Here is a 24,627-nt window from a genome sequence, read left to right as displayed (position 1 = left end):
GCTTATAATTTGACCAGTTACTGAAAACGTTGTGGATAAAATAGCTGAATATAATAATAAGTTCAAAAGTGAAATGTCTAACCAAAAAGTGATGTTAAAATATCTATTTTTGCTTTATTCAGCTTTAAATATTGACGTGACAAAGTGTCAAAACCTACACTGATTGTTTTCAGGAACGAAAATAACTCTTTTCGATTTTCTCATAATAAAACGTTCCCTTTTGAAAGTGGAAGGCGTGATGGACAGTTGAAATCATCTGGATCAAAGATTGTTCCTCTAATGAGTTAGTCTCCCCTCCGCCTTCCTTTCTTCGTCATCAAATGTATCACGTTACTGGAAGGGCGTTTTCCGTTAGGAATTATCAGACCCAGGTTTATTCATTAATCGTCGACATAAGGCAGTCCGTCTGGGTGCGAGAGTCACTGTCGCTTGTGAAATATACCAAGTATATGACAAATTCAACTGATATTTCACTTTTATTTATTTTAAATCCAATAACCTTCATAAATTTCTGAACCATTCATTTAAACCACTACTCACAGTTGCAATAAAATACAATAATTTCACTTATTTGCCTTATTATAAAATACAATAATTTCACTTTTTTTTTATGTGAATCTTTTTAATTGGTAAGCGATAGTTAGACGAGAATTGAGAGTGCGATTTCAATGTCACGTCATGTTTATTTGGTACATCTCGTTACACGAGAGAGAAGAAAGATAAAACGCAGAGAGGAGAAAGAGAACCTTACGTTCCGGCGACACGGAAGCGGAGTAAAAGATAGTGACGATATACAACGATAGTAATCGAAATACTAAGAAAGTGCCATAGATTATACATTAGACTCTCTATATGAATATTAGGTACTACACATTGAGTAAATATTTAATATAATCATTGTATTTTTACAAACATAACGTATTAACAACTAAATCCGGAACCAATATAAGTAGATGCAATTTTTTGTCGTTATATGAAAAAACATCGAATTACGGACATATATCTCATATTTGAGTTATGAGGAACAATTCATTTCAGTACCTATTACCAATAGAAGCACCAATCGATTACAGTGTAAACATTGAATAAATAGAATATTTTATGTAAAATTTGTATCCTTGTTTTCCTATTTGGATGCTCTCTCTCTCTCTCTCTCTCTCTGTCTCTCTCTCTCTCTCTCTGTCTCTCGCATGAAATCTCTCTAATTCTATAAGTTTCACTTCTTTCATATGTACGGTTCCGTGCGCGGATTTATTTTGATACAGTAATGAAGTATGTAAGGCAAAGAAAGTTCCCAAAAACAAGTTACGAGAATAAATAACAGTATTGGTTCATTCAGCAATCGTTGAAAACAATCTAAAATAAAATTGGGGAATCCGTTAAAAGCCTAGGACTTATCATAAGTGTTAAAACGCATGGCAAACAAGCTGATGACAGGACTCGTATTTCTCGTCCATTCGAGTGCATGTTTGCACAGTGTTTTCTTATCGCACTGTAAATACGAATGAAAGCATGCGTGCAACCCTTATAGTGCGTGCGTTACATGCGGCGTATTGCGCTATCGTTCCAAAGAAGCTCATCCACCCTCTTAAATAGGCTCAGTCTTTTTATCTCTTTGTACCGCCATCACCCACTCGATACTTTGTGGCTTAAACGGGGCTAGGTTTACCAACATTTTGACATAAGTAGCTTATTTTTTGTCGACAACCACTCGAGTTGGTTTATGACGGTCACAGGTCAACGCCTGACAGCTGCCTAGTAACTTGGTATCTTTTAGGAATATGTAAACGACCACGAGAAAGGCACCTTGCTGTGATTTATTTTTATTGCTTGGATTTTTTAAAATAATTTCTAATCGCGATGAAGTCAAAACTTAAATATTACACGAGACCAGAGAACAGATATACATTAATGAAAAAGAATGAACTAGAGACTAAATAATAATAATAATAAATTTGGATAACTTATATAGCGCCATTTTCGTAAAATAATACCTCAAGGGCGCTTCACTGTGAATAAATTGGGGAAAATATTATGGTGGAAATGATTTAGCAAACAAATGTGTTTTTAGTATTTTTCTAAAGATCATCTCACTCTCACTGTTTCTAACTGGTTTTGAAATCTTCGAATATTTTATAATATATTGTATTATTCTATTATATATTAGGCAATACAGCATTATTAAGTCTCTTTTATTGACTACATTTTTTTTTTCAAAACATGATTTTTAATACAAAAAATCTTATACGAATATAACGACAAATGTTTACATTTTTTAAAAATCTATGCAATATATTTGCATAAGATGTATGATTCGAATTTTCGGATTTTCTTTAATGTGACCCATTTTATTGTTTCGATTTTTAAAAAAATAATTACATCAATGTCTTTTTTTAAATAGTTTCCGAGTATTAATATTAACATCTTTGACATATCGCTCACTCCTTTCAAGAACGTCATAAATCAAAATCGTTAATTTTCAGTTGTGCATGTTTTCGGAATGCCCAGAAAATATACTATATCCCAGCAAAAGAGGCATATTTGTAACTCAATATTTACCCGCTACAGGGCAGAAAATGTTGTTTTTGCATTTTGAAGAAAAGGTTTTGTTTAATAGTTTTTTTATAATTTACTAAATATTTTTCAAATGGAGAAAAAACCTTCAGGTTTTACCTAAAAAGATGTGTTGTACAGTAAAAAGTTCAATAAGTGGCTTGATATTTATTTTTAATACATTGTGTTATATTTTTAAATAATGAAAAATCCTTTTTTCTTCTCCTGAAAAATCAAGTTTTTTGATTTATGACGTTCTTGAAAGGAGTGAGCGATATATCCATTATGACAATATTGGAAATAAAATATAAGACCTTACCTTTTGAACGTCCACAATATCTTGCTCTTCTTGTGGTTTTGCGTGTATTTTTTACACGGATACATATTTTTTCTTGTCAATTTAGTGTGCGTTTTTTGTTGTTGTTTTCTTTACCATAAAACTGTCTCGTTTGAGCAGTAACAAATGCACTGGGTTATAATAATCCTGAGACTAACTACAATTTTAAGAATGTCTTATTTTTAAAACTGTGACGACATGGATTTATTTGAAATTTGCGTAATTATTGCACTGGCATTCGAGAGCTCTGTATGACTCCTCACGGAAAAATTATTTGCAAAACCTGTCACATTTCTTCACAGAAAAAAATATAATGAAATATACCATTCTCGTACATTCACACAAGGGTAGTAGATAAATAAAAAAATGAATTTATAAAAAATGACAAATTAACATGGATGAAGAAGAATATGGAAGTCTGGGCTTACAAGGCTTATGAGCGTCACAGGCTTGGTTTATTGTTGGTGCTAAGTGATCACTTTACGCACCTGTAACATTGACTAATTCTACTCATGATTGACAACCACCCTACTCAAATTTTTGGAACTCCTAGATATATTGATCATACTCGTGACACAGTACATGTGAGTTTACAACTGCCACCTATGTCGAAATAGGGAAAGCTTTTATGAAGCGAAAACTCTTTTCATTTGTATGCATGGTCCGAATCCTAAATTTAATTCACTGAGGCTATTTTTTATACATGACGTTTCATTAAAATTAATTAAGAAAAGTTTGCTTGATTCAAACGATTGCATATTCAAAACTAACTAACTAATTAACTAACAATCACGCCGCTTCTCCGCAGGGGTAGGCAGAGAGAATCGAACGCCACACCGCTCTGTATTTGCAAACATTCTTCGCCTCTTCTACATTCATGCATCTCCTCATACATACCCGACGATTATTACGACTTTATTCCGACTTTTAAGTATTTGACAAACCTGATTGTGCCAAGTTTTCCTCGGTCTTCCTCTGCTTCTTTTTCCAACTACATTCGCCTCAGGTAAATAAACACTTTCAGAGTTAAAATAAATGAGTCGGGAAATCCAATATGTATTTAAAGTTATGATTGATATGAAAATTTTGCTGTCTTATAGGAAAGTCTTTTGAATATGTCTTTGAATATGAGCTTTCATATAAAATTTCCTAGAATAAACTTTTTATACACTTAAACATGGCTCTGAATATGAGCATTTTATACAGACGCGTCTGGATATACGAACTATTTGGTCGTCTACAATCTCGGAAGAACTTTTCTCGTGAGAAATGGAGCTAGGCCAAACTTTGTGTTGGCTTGTCATTTTTACTTCGCTGAACATATTTATAACTCCCTTTATTGATTATAGCCGTGATATGTTTGTTCGCTGAGAAGTTTTATTGAGTGTTTTCAAAACATATCACTTTGAGTTATTGAATGCTATTTTTGCTAAACGATTTTCCTTTTATTGCGCCTGTTAACCATTAAATGTATGTATTATGGTTTTCATGTAAATTTTAGACATGAACATCACGAATGTGAATAGTAAATTAAAATGTCCAATCGTTCATAATTTTTAATAAAATTCTTTTAATCATTATTATAGATAATAATATTAATAAATATAAGTGATTTTTTCACTGTAATATTTATTCAATATTACCATGGACTGGTACCTGAAGCGGAAGGCTGATCACCCTTCCTTCATGTGTAAACGATCAAAAGAACACTGCGTTTATATGACACAGTGCCCTATGCACCATTGGGGTGCGGATAAGGGTTTTATTATTATTATAGATAATAATGTTTCATTTCACAATGTTTGTGAATTAATAAAAATGGATTTATATTATCCACTGACACTTCGTGATGGAATTGCATTTTTAATATATTATTAGATTAAAACCAATATTTTTAGCTTTTCCACTTTATTTTTATTTGACCAGCGACCGGGTTTCGTCGTTACCGACATCATCAGACCAGTCTGATGATGTCGGTAACGAATAAAGTGTGAAAAAAAATAAAGTGGAAAAGCTAAAAATATTAGTTTTAATCTAATAATATATTATTAATGAAAATGGCACAAATCTTCGAAACAACGATGCAATTAAAAACAATTAAAACACTAGGTTACACAACAGCTTTCAAGAAGCACGCTGTCCGGCGTGAATGAACATTATGTGACCAAGTATTGCGTGTTTTCCTCTTACGGTCAACAGTTAGCATTGCTGTTGTAGTAAAAAAATGTATTTGTAAAATCAATATTATTTACCTATCACCGGTAAATACATGTGTCACAAATAAATGAAAACATGCGCGCATTCGAATGCAACGTTGTGTCAAAATTTAACTAAATTTAAAATTTGTCAAAATCTAACTTAAGAAGATGGAAGATTTTGAACGAATGAACATTCGCACTTTAATTTAATAATTATAAATATTATTGGATAATTTACAAAGCGTTATTTTTGGAAAATGTATTTTGATAGAATTGAGAAAAAGATTGTAGAAATAAATACATTTTAAGTTTTCTTATTCTAAAGATTATCTTACATTCACTATTTCTAACTACTGGTGGAAGAGTATTCTATGCCATCGATCCCGCAACATCAAAGGTATGCTCGCCGAATAAGTGCGCTGATTGCTGGTTAGTAGTGAATAATAATAATTATATCATTATATTATTGTCCGCCTCCGTAGTGTAATGGTGAGCTCGCTCGGCTACCGTTCTGGAGGTCCCGGATTCGATTCCCAGGGGGGGGATCAAATAAATTTACGTGATTTTTTCACTAAAATATTTATTCGATATTACCCAGGTACCAGCTGAAGTGGAGGGCTGATCACCTTTCCTTCGTGTGTTAACGATCACGATAACACTGCGTTTATATGATGCAGTGCCCTATGCACCATTGGGGTGCGGGTAAGGGTTTGAGTTTGATTATTGCAAAGGTGTGATATTGTGCATCGATATGCAAAGTTTTCTGCCTCACAACGCAGAGCGATTTTTATATTCCATTTCTCGACGTATATCTATAGTTATGGACCACTAGTTGAATCTGTTTATCCTATTATCCTAACATTATTGTACCATCCTTTATTCGCTGTACAACGGGCCAATAAATAATAACGGGTGGCAGTTAACTTTTATTGTGTATTTGGTTGAACACGAGCCAAATCATATTTCGCATATGTCAGTAGCACCTTCACCGCTTATTATCCAGACAGGCGTATTGTGGTTTTATCGTATTGTACATGTTAAAGTATGAATTAAAATAAACATTTCCATTAATTATTCCATTCAAATATGTTTGTATGCAATTATTTATACTATGGTGATTATTTGATCACACTGAAAATGCTTAGGTACTACAATAGTAAACTGAGCTTTTAAAAATATAAAAATACTATTCATATTTGAAGCACAACTTTATGGTTCTCCATTTTTTAACTTAAAAATAACATTTTTTATACGTAAAATCACTTAACTTATTAAATCTTATCTTAACTTAATTATAACTTCAACCGGTTTCGAACCCCATTGCTTCTTTCTCAAAACTCATTAATACTAATATGTATTATATATAATATTTTAACGATTATTAACGAAGAAGCTATTTGCCTTAAAAGCGGTCGACGTTATAATATGAAATATATAGTGATTTCATATCAAAGTAATTTTTTATGTTATAAATAGTTCTTTAATAGTTATTTAATACCGAATATTACTGTTTAAAAATAATGAAATATATTTTTAAATAAACATGATTTTTTTAAATGGTTAATAGGCTATGCAAGGACAAAAAATAGTTGAAACGATGAGCTTATCACATACCACTACTAATTATATGCATGTACAGAACTGTCGACAATGCCTTCTTATAACATTACTGTGCAAAATATTTATTTCCACTTTTTGAGTATGAATTAATAGAAGTTGATAAATAAAAGGAAAATTTCATTTAATAAAGAGTGATTTCTGAAATCAAATTACATTTCCGTTTTCCATTTTGTAAACCTTTATTTTGAAATCGTAAATAAATTCAAAGAGAGAAATTCAAAAATCAACTGTTTCTAGAACCTAAAAAACTCACTTTTTGTCATTCATGTATTTTTTTTAAATTATCAAACAATCTTACTATGCTCGGATATTAAGGAGTTTATTTTCCATTTTGAATATATTTTTGCTTAAGACAGCCAGACGCATCGATCAAAATTATAGATTCCAGGACTTAAATTCCAGAAATTGAAAATAATGTTAGTGTTTTCTAGATTTGGTTGGAGAAATGATAAATATATAACTGTAACAGTAATAAACCATTCCGTCCTGTTTCGGGTGAAGTTATCCGCGATCAGTGTGCTAGAACACGACCAAGTAGCGACAATTGAATTACAGCGAGACGTGAATGAAAAGTATTGTTTTTCAACATAACATTGTAACGTAGTTTGTCTAGGGAGAAAATATTTTCCAAATATTTTAATAAATTCTTTTTAAGTAATTACAAAATCTGTTCTAAGATCGGGACATTGGTTTAAGAATAATTTTTTAATCATCTTCTTCTTCATGTGTCATGTCAGGTTTCCCGACGTCGACTATTACTTGAGAGTTTGTATCCGTGTCTTTCAACTATTCTAATACATGTCCAATTTCATATTTTCCTAAGCTAGAAAATCTGACTTCTGACTCATCACCGTGTATTTTTCTTTTTATGATTAGGCGCAATAGCTCGTAATTCTCTGCTCCAAATAAATGTTCGCTTCCGATATCTTTCTACTCTTGCTCTTTCGAGCACATTTGCGTTGCTGATTATAACAGTCCATGTAAATTTTAATTTTAATTTTGTGAGAATTTCATCAAACACTTTGCTACCAATCTGTTAATACGCCTTTAAATGTAACAACGCAATTAAAATGAACCGATGAAAACCCATTTTATGTCGCTAGAATTTTATGTTTAGTTATGCAGATTTGAATTTTGAATACCTTTCGTCGGCGGTAAAATCAATATTATAATTTACTTGCACGTGATTAGCTTTACAGTGCGCACCCCAATGTTGCATGCATGGAGTGACTCACTACAAAGTAATTAATTGAATATTTTGTTTCATTTAAATACAGCGCACGGGCGATTCAAAGGCTTCAGTTCATCCCCTAGTAAATATCTAGCTAATATATCTAATGGATTTCCCTGAAAACTCATATTCTCCGTCGAAAAGAAACATTTTATTTTTATGTTTTAAAGCCCCTTTCTACACATATCGTATACATATATGTATATACATATTTCAAGAATGAATAATCAAATGAGATATAAAAAATATATGATAACAATAACATGCAATTCATTTAAATATTCCTCATATACTAATGTATAGTATGCCCCAAGTTTTTTAAAGATTAAAGAAAACTTACAGCAGAATACCTTTTGTTAAATCTAGTGCATAATATCAAAATTAAAAATATGCATTAAGATACCAGGATTTCTAGTTTTTCGAATCGCTATTATATGAAACTTTAGTATCACCGCTTCCAGAAAAGTTTTCGACAAAACATTTTTACAGGTGTGCGCTATTGTGCTTTAGAAATGTTGGAACAATACAAAGACAACAAGATAATTTTAAAACAAATTAAAATGTATTGTACATGGCGAAAAGTAATTATGTATTTAGTGTTAATCATAGTGAAAACTGAATTCTTATTTTGTATTAAGGTAAATTCACAGTGTTATACCGTCGATATATAAAACATTCAAAATATGTATACCTAGACTACTATTAAAACTTCTTAGAGCAATTCCTTCTAATTTTAATTGGGCTGCTACAATATTCTGGCTTTTAATAACAAAATACATCATAACAAAAAAAAGGATATGGAAAAAGATGAAAAATTAAGTAAATTAAGGAATTTATCAAATAAATTATTCGATGTCCAGCGATTAAATCATATTTAAATATGGTTAGCAAAAAATATTTTTATCTTACATGTTACTACGAAATATGGATCATTTGCATAAAAATACATACATACACACACACTAACCAAAGATGTATAAATCTCACATAGAATGTTCGCTTACTAAACTGGAAGCTGGTAAACATTAGGGTAATTTTGATTTTGTCTGCAGACGAATATGGAAAAGAAAATAAGTATACTTAAATATTGAAATTTTTTCCAGGTGCAGCCCATTGTGATGTAAAAAGGGAGTAAGACAATCCACCAAAATGGGGGCACTGTTACTCCTGACTTTAGTTGCCGCCGTCTTCTCCGCACAAGGATTCGAATCATGTAAGTAACTACAAATCAATTTTTTTTTGTAAATATAAAATTTTGTTCCACCGATACTTTTCTACAAATAAATGACCAACGTGCCGCTTCCCCGCTGGGTAAGGCAGAGAGAATACAACGTCATACCAATCCGACTCTGCAAACAATCTTCGCCTCTTCCACATTCATACATCTCCTCATACATACTCGTATATTATTTCGACTCCTGACCTGACACGTCGAAGTGTTTTGAATATTTCGTCCAACCAAGTTTTTCTCGGTTTTGCTCTGCTCATTTTTCTAAATACGTTCGTATCATAAATTTGTTTTTCTGTTCTTTTCTCATTCATGACCAAACTATCTCAGTACTTGATTTGATCGATAATGATAATCTCAGTTTCTCATTTTTTCCTTACATCACAATTCAAACATCGTTTTGCCGCACATTCGTCTGAGACGTATTTCGTCTGCGTTCAATCTACTTTCATCCTTTTTTTGCTCCATAACTACATGCTTCATTTTTATTTATTAGGGTTGAAGTCAGGAGTCCGTTATGTACTGCCAGTTTAGCTTTCGCTGATAGGTTCAGTTTTTTCCCCCTTTGTCGCACATGCTTGAATACTTGAGTTGGATCTTTGCCTGGATCGATATTAAATTAAAGTATTCCTCACTTTTCATCAATCTCAAGCTTTGGCCTATTAACAAATTATGGTGAGTATTTCGTAGAAAAATAAGAAGGAAATATTCAATGTAAACCGATGTACACGTAACATTAGCAAGGCTATTGTCCAATTACGCACAATCTGAGGGATGCTGTTTAGACGTCAGTTCCAGACGTGTCTCCCATTCTTGATTGGTTACGTATACAAAATATTATTATATTGTTTGCTCTGAGGGTGATGTAACTGAACTAGCTATATTGATTAATGGCCCCGACGTCATTTGATTTGAATGCCGGCTTATGTAATACCATTATTATATAATTATTCAAGAGGAAAATTTGGAACAGGTAGATTTTGTACATTTAGGAAGTATTTTCCGAGGGATGGAAAGATTGATAATGATATAGAAAGGATAGTGAATGCTGCGAACAGAGTAAATTAGTGCATAAGTTTCAGTTATAGCAAATAAAATCCTATCAGTGAAAGCTAATCTGGCAGTACACAATGGAATTCTGGTTCTAACCCTAATGTATGTATGTAAGTAAGGCACGGAGTTGGCAAAACAAGGATGAAAGTAGATTGAATGTAGTCAAAATACGTTCTCTCAGACAAATGTGCGGCAAAACGTTGCATTGTTCGAATGGTGATATATGAGGAATAAATGAAATGCTGAGATAAGCATTATCAATAAAATTAAGAAAGGTGTATTGAGATGATTTGGGCATATGAATTGAATGAGTGAAGAAATAACAAATTTTGTGTGAGGTGAATGTGGTTGATAATAGAAGCGGAGGAAGGCCAAGGAACACTTGGGATGATCTAATAGTTCAAATACTCGAAATTAGTCAGGAGTCGGATTAATCAGCGTGTATGTTTGAAAAGATGTTTGAATGTGTAGGAGACGAAGATTGCGTGTAGAAACAAATTGGTGTGGCGTTCTATTCTCTCTGCTTACCCCTGCGAGAGAGCGGCGTGATGGTTAGCTCGTGCATTCCTTTCAGCTTGTTCTTAGTTCATAGATTAGAGAGTATGGCTGAAAGTGGCGCCATTGGTTGATAAATTTGTGAAGCATTGCATATATACAACTTTAAAAAATAATCCAAGCATATTCAATAAAAAGCAGAATGGTTAACTTACACAAGCGTTTAAAGTAAGTTAAAACAATAGTTTTTATTTTACACAGTTTTGAAAAAGTATAAAAATATTTAAGTTTCATTATCCTCCCAGGGTAACAGAATGTCGTGTAGATGTGACAGTTTGTTGTACCGACGAATAATTACTGGCGCCATGAGCTTCCATGTTATTGTATCGCTTTGAAGCGCATGCGCTCTGTAATTATTCACATTTGAATTCGTAATTGGCGGGTAAATATTTATATCTGCACGGGAATCCCTTAGGCTGTATTTTGTAACTCTAGCACCTGAATTATTGCAACACGGTGCTTGATTGGCATCACCGTCTACAGACCACGCTAAGCTTTGGAACAATGCAAGTTTCCCTGTATAATTATCTGTAAAATATCGGCATTGTCATGATTTTTAGGTGTAATAATAATAATAATAATAAATTTGAGTAATTTATATCAAAATTTTATTTGTAAATATTGTTGCAAAGCATAGAGTATGCAAAAGAAAAACAAATCAGACATAATCCAGTCAAGAGGCAATCTCTCAGGCTGATAAAAAGATGGAATTCTCAGGCTGAAGAAAAGATGAGATCTATCTTTTCTGTCTACCCTACAGGAAAGCATTTTGAAGGTATCATCTTGGCAAATAATTAAAGCTTATTATATGCAAAACACTATTTATAGGTGTACTACATTAATGTTTTTCTTATTTATTAGAAAAAATAAATATCTGTGTTTTTATTATATTTAAATTTTTATTTACAAAAAAAAATCAATTTTATATATACTATTTCAGTGAGTCTAAGCGGCTCATTATTAGAAATTGAAGTCAAATTGTGGTAGAGTAGATTCGAACCGAGAAACTCTAACTTAAGAGTCCGCTACACTAACCACGGGACCACAACCCGAATTTAAGTTGAAGTTACTTATTACCATTGAATGTATTATATAATATGTAATCTTATTTCAGATCTTTTTTACGATTATTGTACGACTTTTGCCCCTTTAAGTAATTAATAGTAGATACACACAATGGTTCTTTACGGACTTAATTTTTTTTTTTTTTTTTTAAATTAAACAATTGTATATTACCAATGAATGAGTTTTGTTACACTAAACACGACTTATTTCGAAAACTACAGTTGCTTTCATCTAGAGGTGAATAATACAACTAACGACAGAAAAAATATTCAGGTATATATATAGAGGTTGGTATGGTAATAAATAGAATAGGGGGGTTAAGGAACAGGACTTTTTTCTAAAGTGTTTAATTTTTTTTTCAATAATTAACATGTCATTCCATAAGTTAATGCCGAGTCAAAAAAAAAATGTACTTTACTTTTATATTATTTTTTGATATCTCATCAAAGAAAAAGAAGAATATGGAGTCTGCGCATTTACGGGGCTGACGACCGTCATAGGCTGGTTTAAGTGATCACTTTACACACGTGTAACATTCTTCAATTATACCCATTATTGACAACCACACTACTCAAATTCTTGTAAATTCTATATATATGAACCAATTTGAAACATTGTTCTTGAATCACAAGAACTTCACTAAAAAAAATAATATGAAAATAACTCCTGTAATTGGAGATAATCCAGATTTTGTGAACAAGTATTTGGACACACTCAAAATGTTGTATTTTACTTTTGTTGTACCATTCTTGGGATTCGGTTATTTTACGTAATATTATGATTCGAGCCTCCATCAACCCTTAATCCGAAATATCTACACTAGCTACTTGGCTTGGCATCCCGTACACAACATGTGAATGTTGTTATTAATCAGGACTGTCATACTCCGTCAGGGGTGTTGGCTGTGTACAGGGGGGATAGGAAATCCAATCAACAGAAACAAGAATACCAGGAACCCAGTTGCAATTCCTCAACTACCGGGCTATCTGCAATACGGAGGGGTGGGTGTTGTCTGGTGTTAGCCAGGTGCTCTGCTTATGGAGACATGTCAATATGAAATCGTTGTGAGACGATTACCAGTTGTTTTGGCGTTATATTGAAAAAATATTATAAACGGTCCCTATTCTAATGTTTTGATTTCATTCCATGTTATATATACAACTAACTTACCAAATATCACACCACTTTCCGTAGGGGTAGACGGAAAATATATCCACACCAATCTGTCTTTGCAAACAATCTTCGCCTCTTCCTTACATATCCGCCAATTGCGCCGACTTCTGTCATGACCACATTTAAGTATTCGAAATACTTGATGTTGTCGGGTTTTCCTCAGTCATTCACTGCTTCTATTACCAACCACATCCACCTCAAAAGTTTGGTTTACTGATCTTCCTTCCTCACATGCCCAAACCATCTCAACACACCTTTCTTGATTTTATTGATAATGCTTATCTCTGCCTAACAATCTTTTTGGTTTTATGTTATTATTAATCTAAATAATTTCAAGAATATATAGTCCTCTTAACAAGTCAGTAAATATTTACATTTAATTACACGTTGTATTATTGTCTTGGAATATGTTTTATTTTATAAGACAGTTTTAATTAAACGGTTCATATCAATACATCAAATTGTTTTCTTTTATATATAATTTATGTTTAATTTTATTTTAAAGATCTTTAGTACATTTGATTTCCTTAATACATTCTGTAGTTCTAAGATAATTTTTTTTACTGATATTTAAATAAAGAAAGCATTTCTTATTTTTTCATTATTTTTTATGTGGAGCTTTTAACTTTCAAATCCTATTTTTTAATTAATGACTCCAGCAATGAATACAAACAGTAAATTGTTGTTCGCCTTTATAAGCTTATCTTTTAATTCAATCTTTCTCTTCTTACGTACATTACGAAACTGAGATTCTGGACAGCTCACCATGATACCGGTAAAACTATTAATTAATTCAGTATTCTTATTTTAAAACTATTGACGAACCTGCCTTCTATTTAAAATTCCCGATAATGAAGTGGCATGTTTCGTATTATTTTTTCAGTGTCAATTTATTACGAGTACCTTGAATAAGCGGAGAGGTGTACTCCAGAACCAATGTCTAAATTTACTATTTTAATAATAATTTTACACTGTATTAATAAAACTAAATATTGTTTTAAGAAAAAAAAACGATATTTCTTATATTTTGTACTAATCACCTTCAACTTAAAGAATTTCTAAGTATGGTTTACTTTATAACCCAAAATGCATACCGGTAAATATTTGACATTCCGTTTTCCTATCTCACTTATAAATATCCCAAAACTAAATGCATTTACACCGGCAAAGCTTTAAGGAATTCTTGGAGTTGAATTATCTTGATCAATATTTTAAACAGAAATTATTGAATTCTCAAACTGTTTCCGGCCTAATGTGGTTACCCTATCCCAATTGGAGTTTTATTCACCAAACTTGTATTTATCGAAGCTTTATTCATCGAAGGCAGTCATAATTCACCGAATTAACGATTATCTTGAATAGTTGAAAGCGTTTAAGGGCCTACTCTTTGATTTGATTCAGGGCCGCTACCAGTCCTTTTGTATGCATACTGGTAGACCCATTATACTCAACTACTCATTATATCTAATGAAATATCAGTGATTATACATGAAATATATACAAAATTCTACGAATTCTGAACAAAGTATTAATGAAAACTGACATGACGTGCCTACACACAAAAAAATAATTATGATAATAAAAACTAGATATTTTGTCCTTCATAACGTTTATCATGATGTTTTGACAATTAATCTAATTACATTTTTTCTTCTTTATTTATTTCTAACAAACCCCGATTGAATGAGACGTAGTAGTAAAATTCAAGAAGAGAGAAAGAGTTAGGGAGTAAATAGATGTGCCTTGATGGATAATTAGTAAATTTACTTACTTTATATTTCGTTACTTACAAAATAATCTCTTTATTTTCAAAATTTATCGTTACGCATATTTACATTTAAAATGAGTTTATCTTCAAAACCCTAAATTTTCAACAAAACTTATTTCAACAGTTCGTGTTAATTTAATAGATCATACTAACTGTACATAAATACAATTGTTAGATGCCATATTTACAGATTTAATAACCATATTACTTCTGTAACACACTGACCCTGTCGTTTCCTCCCTGTATCTTTATAATGGTGTGTTATATGTGTATATTACAACACTCGGACGATGCACGTGTGTGTTTTACTCTTCAACCTGCCTAAATTATGCTAATGTTCCGATAAAATTTACATTTAATTTGTCAGCCCCAGGTCCCTCTGGAATTTATTAAGCTTTACCATCATGGCGTACCTTTTGTAAAACGAAAACGTATTTAATACCCATCCATTGGTCAGATAATGGATAGTAACAAAGATAGTGTTTAGAAAATAAACAAGCTCAATACTTTGATGATTTCAATATGAATGAATATATGTACTTTAGGTCATCTTATTAGGTAAACACATATGGTAGATTTATTAACCATACATTTTTGTATTCGGATAAAGTTCAATAATTCTAACAGAGTAACCAACTTATCTATACATCTTACTGTAGGCAAAATTTTATATTTACAGAGTAAAGCATTTAATTAAAAATAATCGCTACATTTGTCCGGATCAGGTTGGGAAAAGAGATTTCCTTCATTATTCAAATACAAAGTTTTCTTACGTAAACACATTTCTGGTAAAAAATACATTTTCCTTCATATTCTTCCCCTACAGAAATGGATTATACAATTAGGGATGTGACAATTTAAGAGAAACAAGAAAAGGAGGAAATTAAATGAAATCTGGCGGTTTATGTTTAAGAAGGAATGAGATTTTTTAATAGCTAATGAACAGAATTAATATTTTGCGCAAAATTTTAAATTAAAACCTGGCATTCACTACATTGGGGTTTCCTATTCTGTAATTTAAGTAGACATAAAATATTCAATAAAAGGTTGAAATTGAAATGATGAAGAAGATTTGAAACGTTTTGTGTATTTTTAATTTTAATTATGTTATCTAGGGACGCAACTTTCGAAACGTTTTTTTTATAATTAAGGCACCCCTGTAATCATGTTTAAATAATGTTTTATTATTTTTTTTAGTACAATGCAACGCACCACTGGGCATGGAGAGTGGACAAATTCCAGACAGGGATATCACCGCTAGTTCTTCGTTTGATGACGGAAATGTTGGACCTCATCATGGAAGGTAATATTCTTTAAAATAACCAAGTTTCATGGAAACGGATATGCATGTACTTTCTGCAAATCGGGTGGTAACAATTAAACCAAGATAAAATTAGTTATTTACTTAAGTAAATCCGAAGTAATCCGTCGTCAGAAAAATATTCTCAGGAATTGACTTTTATCTTTATTTCGGGCATAGACATACGTCCATGCCGCAAAAACAATATGATATGTGTCTTCGTATCAATTTACTGAGGAAGTTTCTGAATTTTTCTTGATATCATCAAAATATTGGAACGGAATACAGAACTTGTCCGAGCTGAGGAGAATAACAAACGGAAATCGAATAAAATTAATAGCTTTATTTGTCCGGAAGTGTCGTCCTGGAAATAGACAAAGGAAGAGCGTAGAGACAATATTAATATTCCCCGGGAATTTTTACTCACATATTTGTTGTACAGTGTACATAATATATACGAGGATTTAAGCTGCTAAATTTTAAAAATAAAATGAGTTTATAAAGGCTACTAAAAACTATTTTATAAATAATAAACAATGTTTCTTTTTAAATAAATATTTCGACTCGATAAAAGTAAAGGAATGAGTGACTAAACATATCGGCTTTTTTTATTTTCATTTAATATACATTTTGATGGGTCTATGAATAAAATTGTGGAACTTATCTAACAGTCATTTTTAATTGATAGAAACCTTTAATACAACGGTAATTTTCGGTAGTTAAAATAAACGTGATTTTTCATCTTTCATTCCGCAGATTGCCCACCTGTACTTGAATCTCTATCCAGTAGAATATGTAGTATCTACACACAGTTCAGAGGTAATAGATAGTCCAATTTAACAAGTGCCAAGTAGTGAGCTCTTGGCCAGTACAAAGTCTCCCGGTATTTCAACAGGAATTATGGGATGCACTTTGGTACCATATTTCATAGGTTCCATATTGTCTGCCCCTTACTTCGAGTTGATAAAACAATTTAAGAATTTTGGCTGAGAACACAATGCTTTAGAATTTCAAACATCTACAGCGCAGATTTTAAAACCGTAACATTTAATTTTGAAATTCAATCTTATAATTCAATTTTACATTTAAAATTTTGATGTAATAAAGTTTGCTCAATGTATTTATAATATACAAAACTATTAAGGGTTGTAAAATCGATATTCATTGTCAAAGTTTAGATCCTTTAGATTAGGGTTGGGTTAACCTAGTGTTATTCTCAATGGTTCTCCACTGGCGTTCGATAAAAAAACTTATTTTTCGGTTGTGAAATCCGACACCAAAAAAAACTGTTTTCATCCTTCGTTGAAAGGTTTATTTAAAAATCTTTTGTATATCGGAACAATAATTTTTTGTTTTGTGATAAATAGGCTATTCAAACATGTAAGAAGGTAGGTAGTAAGCTAAACACTGTGATGATATAATTATAATATTTATTTATACGAATCATTTTCAAAGTCAAATAATATGATAATTATTTTTATACTTAAGTTTTAAGTTTGTTAAATAAATATGCTGTTAAATCCGCTAACCTGTTTTCCATATGAACATCGTAATAAATAATACCTACTCTAACTATTTCATTAGGTTAATCCTATCTTAAATTTCATTTTATTTCGAACATTATTTAATTTGTATAATTATATGTTAAAACAAGATTAGATTTTAAAATATTATCAATGTGACATGCACTTAAGGTAATATATATTGACTTACGTTTTTATCAAGAAAGGGTTTCTTTGAAGGTATACATATTCGATTAATTTTTTATAGTTTGTAATATATATATTAAAGTAAAGCAATAAAGTAATATTCATATAAAGCAATTACATTTTTTTATTTAAAGATTTCATGAATAATTTAACCGCCAAAATATATTTTTTTAAATTTAAAGCTTTTTTTTGTAACTTGATGTTTTCATGAAATAAAAAATAAATACATAAAATAAATCGGTTCTTTGAAGAAAGATAAAATATAATAATTCTATTAAAAAACGGTGAAAGGAAATAATAGTATATTTACCAAATAAGGTCTGATATCTAATAAAATAAATCATACTTATGTTGTCTACACCTTGAAATATTTTCCTCTTTTTTGGTTAGTCGCCCGCCATGATTAATATCGACCCGCTTCAGTGCCTTCTAGTGCACGCCAGAAGCGCGACCTTATCTTAACAGCGCAACTTCAATCGGCGTATATCTGAAACCACGAAAAGCGGAAAATCTAAAACAATATTAATGCACGGGACACAGTTTGCCGCCACATAAATTCCTGTATCCGCGGAAATCGCCCATAAAGGTGAACGAATACATTTTTTCCTATAAAGGTGGAATGTATACATTTTTTCACGGGCCAAAAAGTCAAACAGCCATTACTCAACATCGGAAACACATTTTGTGGGGGGAGCTAGTGGCGGAACCCTCGCAGCTCCCGAAGTCGGTTTAAATGATGATTAATGGCGCGGTCCCGTCAAACGGGACAGAAAAGTAATTTGTTTATAATTCGTGCGGACCTCCTTGAGTCGCACCTTTAATTGGGTTGCCAAAGGAACCCATTCTATCTTCTGCGCTCTTGATTCCCTTACGCTCATTAGGAACACTTTCATCAGCTGCGACGGGACGATATCCGTTTCGGTAAGGAAACCATAATTAAAATCACTGACCTTTTTATATTTACTTAACAATCGATGGTTTTAGGCACACAAATATTTCATCTATTTTTCATTTAAGTTTTACTTAAATACCACTATTTGTTAACATCTATTGTGACATGTGTTCTGATGCGGAATGCATCGAAAAACGTGTCACAATAGATTTTAAGAAATTGTGGTATTTACAAAATAAATCTATAAAAGAAATGGATAGATTTTACCACAAAGTAACTGCTGAATCAATTAATAAAACAAATATTTTAATCAAATACAAAAAATATTATATCTCCACAACTTTCGAACGATCCTCTAAAATTTAAGTGTACTGTATGCATGTTTGTGTGTATATGTTTACACGTGTGTATGTTTGTGTTTTCATATACATGTGTGTATATATATGTATGAATATGTACGCTTGTATATGATCCATATATCATTTCATTCATATAAGGTGATAGTAATTTTAATTTACCACATTTAGAAATGATTAAATTACTGTAGATCGAATAATGCATTTCATATTTTCCTTAATTTCGGTACAATTATTGTTATTGTTTTTTTTTTTTGCTTTCTCTATTTCCTCTTACATAATATAGCCTTTTTTATTATTACGATGTATTTTGTATGTAAGATCAAAAATCACTCGCTTACTAGTGAAGGCTTATAAAATACAAATCCGGTCCGGCATCGTCAAATTTTAATTAGTTTATCGTGTGGAACATGCAAGAACCTATTATTATCTATTGATTATTTTGGTCCATAGATAAAACACACATGTTTTCTTTACACTGTAACCATGGACAGCATGCACTTATAAAGTTTAATTATTTTTTTTTTCATGAGACACATAACTACAATTTACAATAATGGGTCATTTACAATAATGTATAATTATTTATAATGGGTTATTTATAATATTAACAATAATGTGTCCACACTGGGTTATACTAATGGTACATTTTACATAACTTATGTTAAAATTTATAAGAAAAGTAAATTTTCTATAACATGGCTGAATTTATCTTTTTCGAATCTACCCTCCATTATCCAATCATGAATAGCTCTTATATTCGCAGTTTCCCAGTACTGTACAATACTGTCCCATACTGTAGAATAGATTGACTAAAAGTGTAGAAATTCTTTACAAATTCTTTTGTATTAATGATGTTACGTATTATTTTAAATATGTTCGTAAGGTTTTTTTCAGTTTTTTTGTTGTTATCTCTCTGCAAACTCCATTAAATTTAAGTTTTGTACTGACATTTCTTGGTGAAATTGCATTTTAAATTCGTATAAAAAAATAACAACTGTATAGTTTTCCGTGTATATTATTGTTGATCATTGACACGGTTTCGTCATAACCGACATCATCTGACTAGGATGTCGATTACGATGAATCCCGGTCACTGGTCACATAAAATATTTGTGAGAAAAGGTATGCATTATAGTTGTTATTTTATTATATGCAAAAGCCATTTCAATTTTTTATCTTTTTTTAAATCGAAATATTTTGTGTTGTCTAACTTTTTTTAAAGCAGGTTTAAAAAACATAAAGCATTTTGTCAATCAAAATATACATATCTGCCATAATTGACAAAATTAATTACAAAATGCGAATAAGGGAAACTTATTATTTTGCAGACTTTCTGACTGTAAAACTCACCTAGGTCTGAGAAAAAAACACATTTCGTGTTTCGACTTGGTGTATGTGTATATTCGAGATTGGTCTACAATTGTAAAAACAACACGAGACGGTTGCGTGTTCGATGCAATTAATGGTCTGAATTGAAGTCAGTCTGTACGTCCGATTTTGTTGTTGTTGTTGAGCATATGTTACTTTGCAACAATGTAAGTAAACTTTATATTTTCTTTAATATAAATTTAATATTTTTTTTACAAATTTGAAATATTGTCAAAAAAAGAAACTTGTGTATTTAAATTTTAAAAGGTCTAGGGGAAGCTATGACTAAAAATGCTATGACTAACTTCTGATCATTGTTTCTGTAAAAACAATAAAATTTCAAACAAAATAACGTAAGTATTTTAACAATTTCTTCTTTTTTTAGTAAATTTGAAAAATTGACAAAAAACTTCAATAATAAAAAAAATAACACATATTTTATACACCTAGAGTACAAGAATAATCAAGTGGTAAAAAAACAAGTGTTTTTTTTACATAAATTAATCATGTTTTACCACAAAGTGAATAATAAAACAATAAACAACATTAAAAAAACCTTTGTAAATCAATTATTTGCGTAAGTATTTGACTACTTAAAATTTGATAGGTCCAGGGGATGCTTAGACTAAAAATAACAAACTTCTGAGCATTATTTCTGTAAATATAATAAAATTTAAAACAAAATGACGCACACACAGGGTTTTTCTGCTGAATTTTGAAAATAAATAATGACAAACTCTCTTTTCAGAATTAGGAATGCCATAAATAGATAATTAGGAACAAATGAATATTTCTCCGACACAGCAAAAGTCTTGTGGATACTGACTCAACTTATAATTGACTTTCGAACTTATGCTTGCCCACGAAGATCAAACTGGGGTTTTATTTAATGACTGAATTATCCTTCCCAACAAAAATAATGAGAAAATTACTCTTGTTAATTGCGCTTCCATTTTCCAGGTCAGCATCTAATTAAATTTGCTTTTAAGAAATTAGGCCATATTGTTAGAAGCGATTGTTTGCTTTTCGTAAAACGTTTCGTTATGGCTTCTAATCTAAAATATTCCACGAAAATATCCGCATGTTTTGTTTTCTACAAATATTTTTATATCTATTTAATTTTGAGTAATAAAAAATAATTAAATGAATTAAATTAACGAGTTTTGCTATACTTTTAAAAACGATGACTATTTTTTTTCATTTCAAGGGTGTGCAGAGAAAATAGACTGCCACACTAATCTGTCTTTACGAACAACCTATTTTTCTTACATACCCATGTTCTCATACATACCCGCCGATTATTTTGACTCCTGCCCTGACCGCATTCAAGTATTTAAAAAAAATGATTTTGACAAGATTTTTCTCGTTTTTCCTCAGTTTTCATCACCAAACCATATTCGCCCCATAAACTTGTTTCACTATTCTTACTTCACTTATACGTTCCACATGTCCAAACCATTTCAACACACCTTTCTTTACTTTAACGATAAGACTTATCTCAGCCATTAATTCTTTCCTTATTTGACCATTTGACATTCTATCATATATTGTTTAGACATACATTCTTCTAATTTATCGTATTTCTAAACACCAATTGAACATAGCATCAATTTCATGCAGTGGGTCCTATACACATTTTTTGCGGATGATGGTTATAATACTATACCACTATTTAGAGTTGTCAATAAATAATTAAATTAAGTAAGCGTTGATTTCTTTCAATGACATATTTTCTGTCATGCGACACGCCTCTTCATATGAGATATTTAAGTATCTATTTGTACTATGTTCAGGCCATGTTCTTAGTAAATGATTCTAGCGGATTTAGGGATTATGTAAAATAATAATTTTCCAGTTTGCACCCCCTGCGTACCGGCACGGGATGTGTGGGGGCGGGTGTGACGCCATTGCATCCATCCCTTATGCAAGCTAACCCTGGCTTCTGTAGGAGGGAGCGATAAATAACTCAACAAAGAGGCTATATTTCACTCCGACCTACCTTCGTTGTGCCGTAGTGACTACTGAGGTAGAAGGTCTATCCAGACCCCGCAGATCGTAGGCGCTCTGTCACCTTGTCCTTTGAATATCAAATTTATTTATTCCATATTATTTTTTGACATCTCAACATAGATGAAGACCAATATGGAACTCAATGGGCATTTACGGGGCTTAGGACCATCATAGGCTGTTTTAAGTGATCACTTTACACACGTGAAACATTTACCAATACTACCTATTATGGACGACTACTCAAATTCTTGGAAGTTCTATATTTATGTATGTATATTTATTGTATATATATATATATATAGTTTTGAATCCTGGATTATAATTAAATACATGAGAAACGCCAGAAAATACCATTTTTATTTTATTATTTTAGCCTGTAATTTGACCAGATAATAAATGTGGTTAATCAAATTTATTTATTTATTCTTCAATAACAAACAATAAAATATTAAATTCACAATAGTTTCCCGTGTCGAGGGCACATTTTACAACATTCAAAAAGTTATAAGAAAAGTAAAATGGCAGTACACAACGGACTCATGGTGCCAACCCTAATGTATGGAAGCGAAGAATGGAATCGGCTAAAGAAGAAGGAAAAAAAAGAACGAATGCAGTCAAAATGCGATCCCTCAGACTGATGCTAAATAAGTAAAAATAACTCAAAATAAAAGTGGAGTAAACACCGATTTGTGTACAAGTATTTTGACACACTTAAAATGTTTAAAATAGATTATGATTTTTATTGATTTTTTGTTTATTACTTGGTAGCAAAAGTAATTTAATACAAATAAAAGTTGTACACGATTTCATGAATAGGAAAAATCTTCATAAAATAATTACGTCTCACGATTAAACAAATAACTTTGAAAGTGAGTTAAAAGTCTTGTAGGCACTTTTTGTATTCGCTTACCAAGTACCTTCTTTATACAACGCACCGAACATACATCCCAAGAGTGATGAAGCAAAAAATATTGTTTCAAAGTTTAGCCGTCATATAACTTCGCGAGCAAGTGTTCGGTATACGTAGCTTTAGCCTAGAAATTTATTCAGAAAGTAGAAATTTAAAAGAAATTTATTGCTTTTTTTTCCTTCTCTTTAAACTCATACTTTGAGATATGCGTAAAAAATGCTGATTTTTGCATGGAAATGAACCGCATACATTTGAGTTTTCGTTCGGCACCGTTCCGGAGGATTTATCTGATAGTTTTACATAGATTTTAATAGCAAAAAGGTTATTTAACATTTTCGGGTTACCTATAATTTGAATTCATTTAATATTTCAACATATCTGGATAGTTTATTATGCTTAAAGCTTATTAATTTATATTAAAGAAAAGTGTGTTGAGATGGACATTTTAAACGTCTGAGTGAGGAAAGAACAGTTAAACAAATTTATGGAGCGAATGTAGTTGGAAAAAGAAGCAGAGGAAGACCGAGGAAAATTTGGCACTATCAGGTATGTCAAATACTTGAAATTCAGGGTCAGGAGTCGTAATAATCGTCGAGTATAAATGAGGAGATGCATGAATGTAGAAGAGGCGAAGAATGTTTGCAAAGACAGAGTGGTGTGGCGTTTGATTCTCCTTGCCTACCCCTGCGGAGAAGCGGCGTGGTGGTTAGTTAGTTAATTAGTTAGTTTATATTTTAGGGCGTTGTGGCGTAGTTGGGTAGACTCTCGACTGCGAAACTGGCGTCGCGGGCAATTGCAGAATAAATTCAAGAAATATTTATTTGTGATTGGTTTGGGTGTTTGTGATTAATTTTTCACCTTCCTCATTCTTACTATCCTACCTGCAGACAAGCCTCTGGAAGTTGGTGGTTTTTAGAGGTATTCCTTAACAAAAAACAAACCTTGACTTTTGAGTAATATTGATGCAAGTTTTTCGCCTGCGTAGTGTCCCTGGTTTTATTCCCAGTGAAATTTAATTTTTAAATATTTATTTAATACCACTGATAATTTTAAAATATACTCATAGATGTTTTACATATTTATTTCCTTTCTTATACCTTCTTACTTTGACTATTGGCTAAGGCCGTACACACGTAATACTAAGTAATCATAATATGTTAGTTTTTTCTTTGTTCGTTAAAAAATCACTCCTTTTGAGGAATTATAATAACATATATATATATATATATATATATATATATATATATATATATATATATATATATATATATATATATATATATATATATATATATATA

At 31.3% G+C, this 24,627-nt stretch overlaps 1 protein-coding gene across 3 annotated transcripts in view; it reads left to right on the top strand.

Moving 5' to 3' along the window:
- LOC148312231 (discoidin domain-containing receptor 2-like) overlaps nt 1-24,627 on the top strand; it is a 413,155-nt gene that overhangs the window by 284,116 nt on the left and 104,412 nt on the right. For 2 of the 3 annotated variants that reach the window (XM_088277614.1, XM_088277613.1), the window contains 2 exons: nt 9,043-9,152; nt 15,979-16,084. In XM_088277614.1, the coding sequence (XP_088133740.1) occupies nt 9,089-9,152; nt 15,979-16,084 (170 nt within the window). In that variant the 5' untranslated portion in view covers nt 9,043-9,088. The remainder of the gene's footprint in view (nt 1-9,042; nt 9,153-15,978; nt 16,085-24,627) is intronic. The other variant, XM_088277615.1, reaches the window with a different exon arrangement.

The sequence above is a fragment of the Brachycentrus maculatus genome, unplaced genomic scaffold (assembly GCF_059751285.1).
Source record: "Brachycentrus maculatus isolate JH-2025_06_01 unplaced genomic scaffold, ASM5975128v1 h1tg000048l, whole genome shotgun sequence".
Taxonomy (NCBI): domain Eukaryota; kingdom Metazoa; phylum Arthropoda; class Insecta; order Trichoptera; family Brachycentridae; genus Brachycentrus; species Brachycentrus maculatus.
Note: the sequence above shows the minus strand (reverse complement) of the source record. Positions and strands in the feature narration are given on the sequence as shown.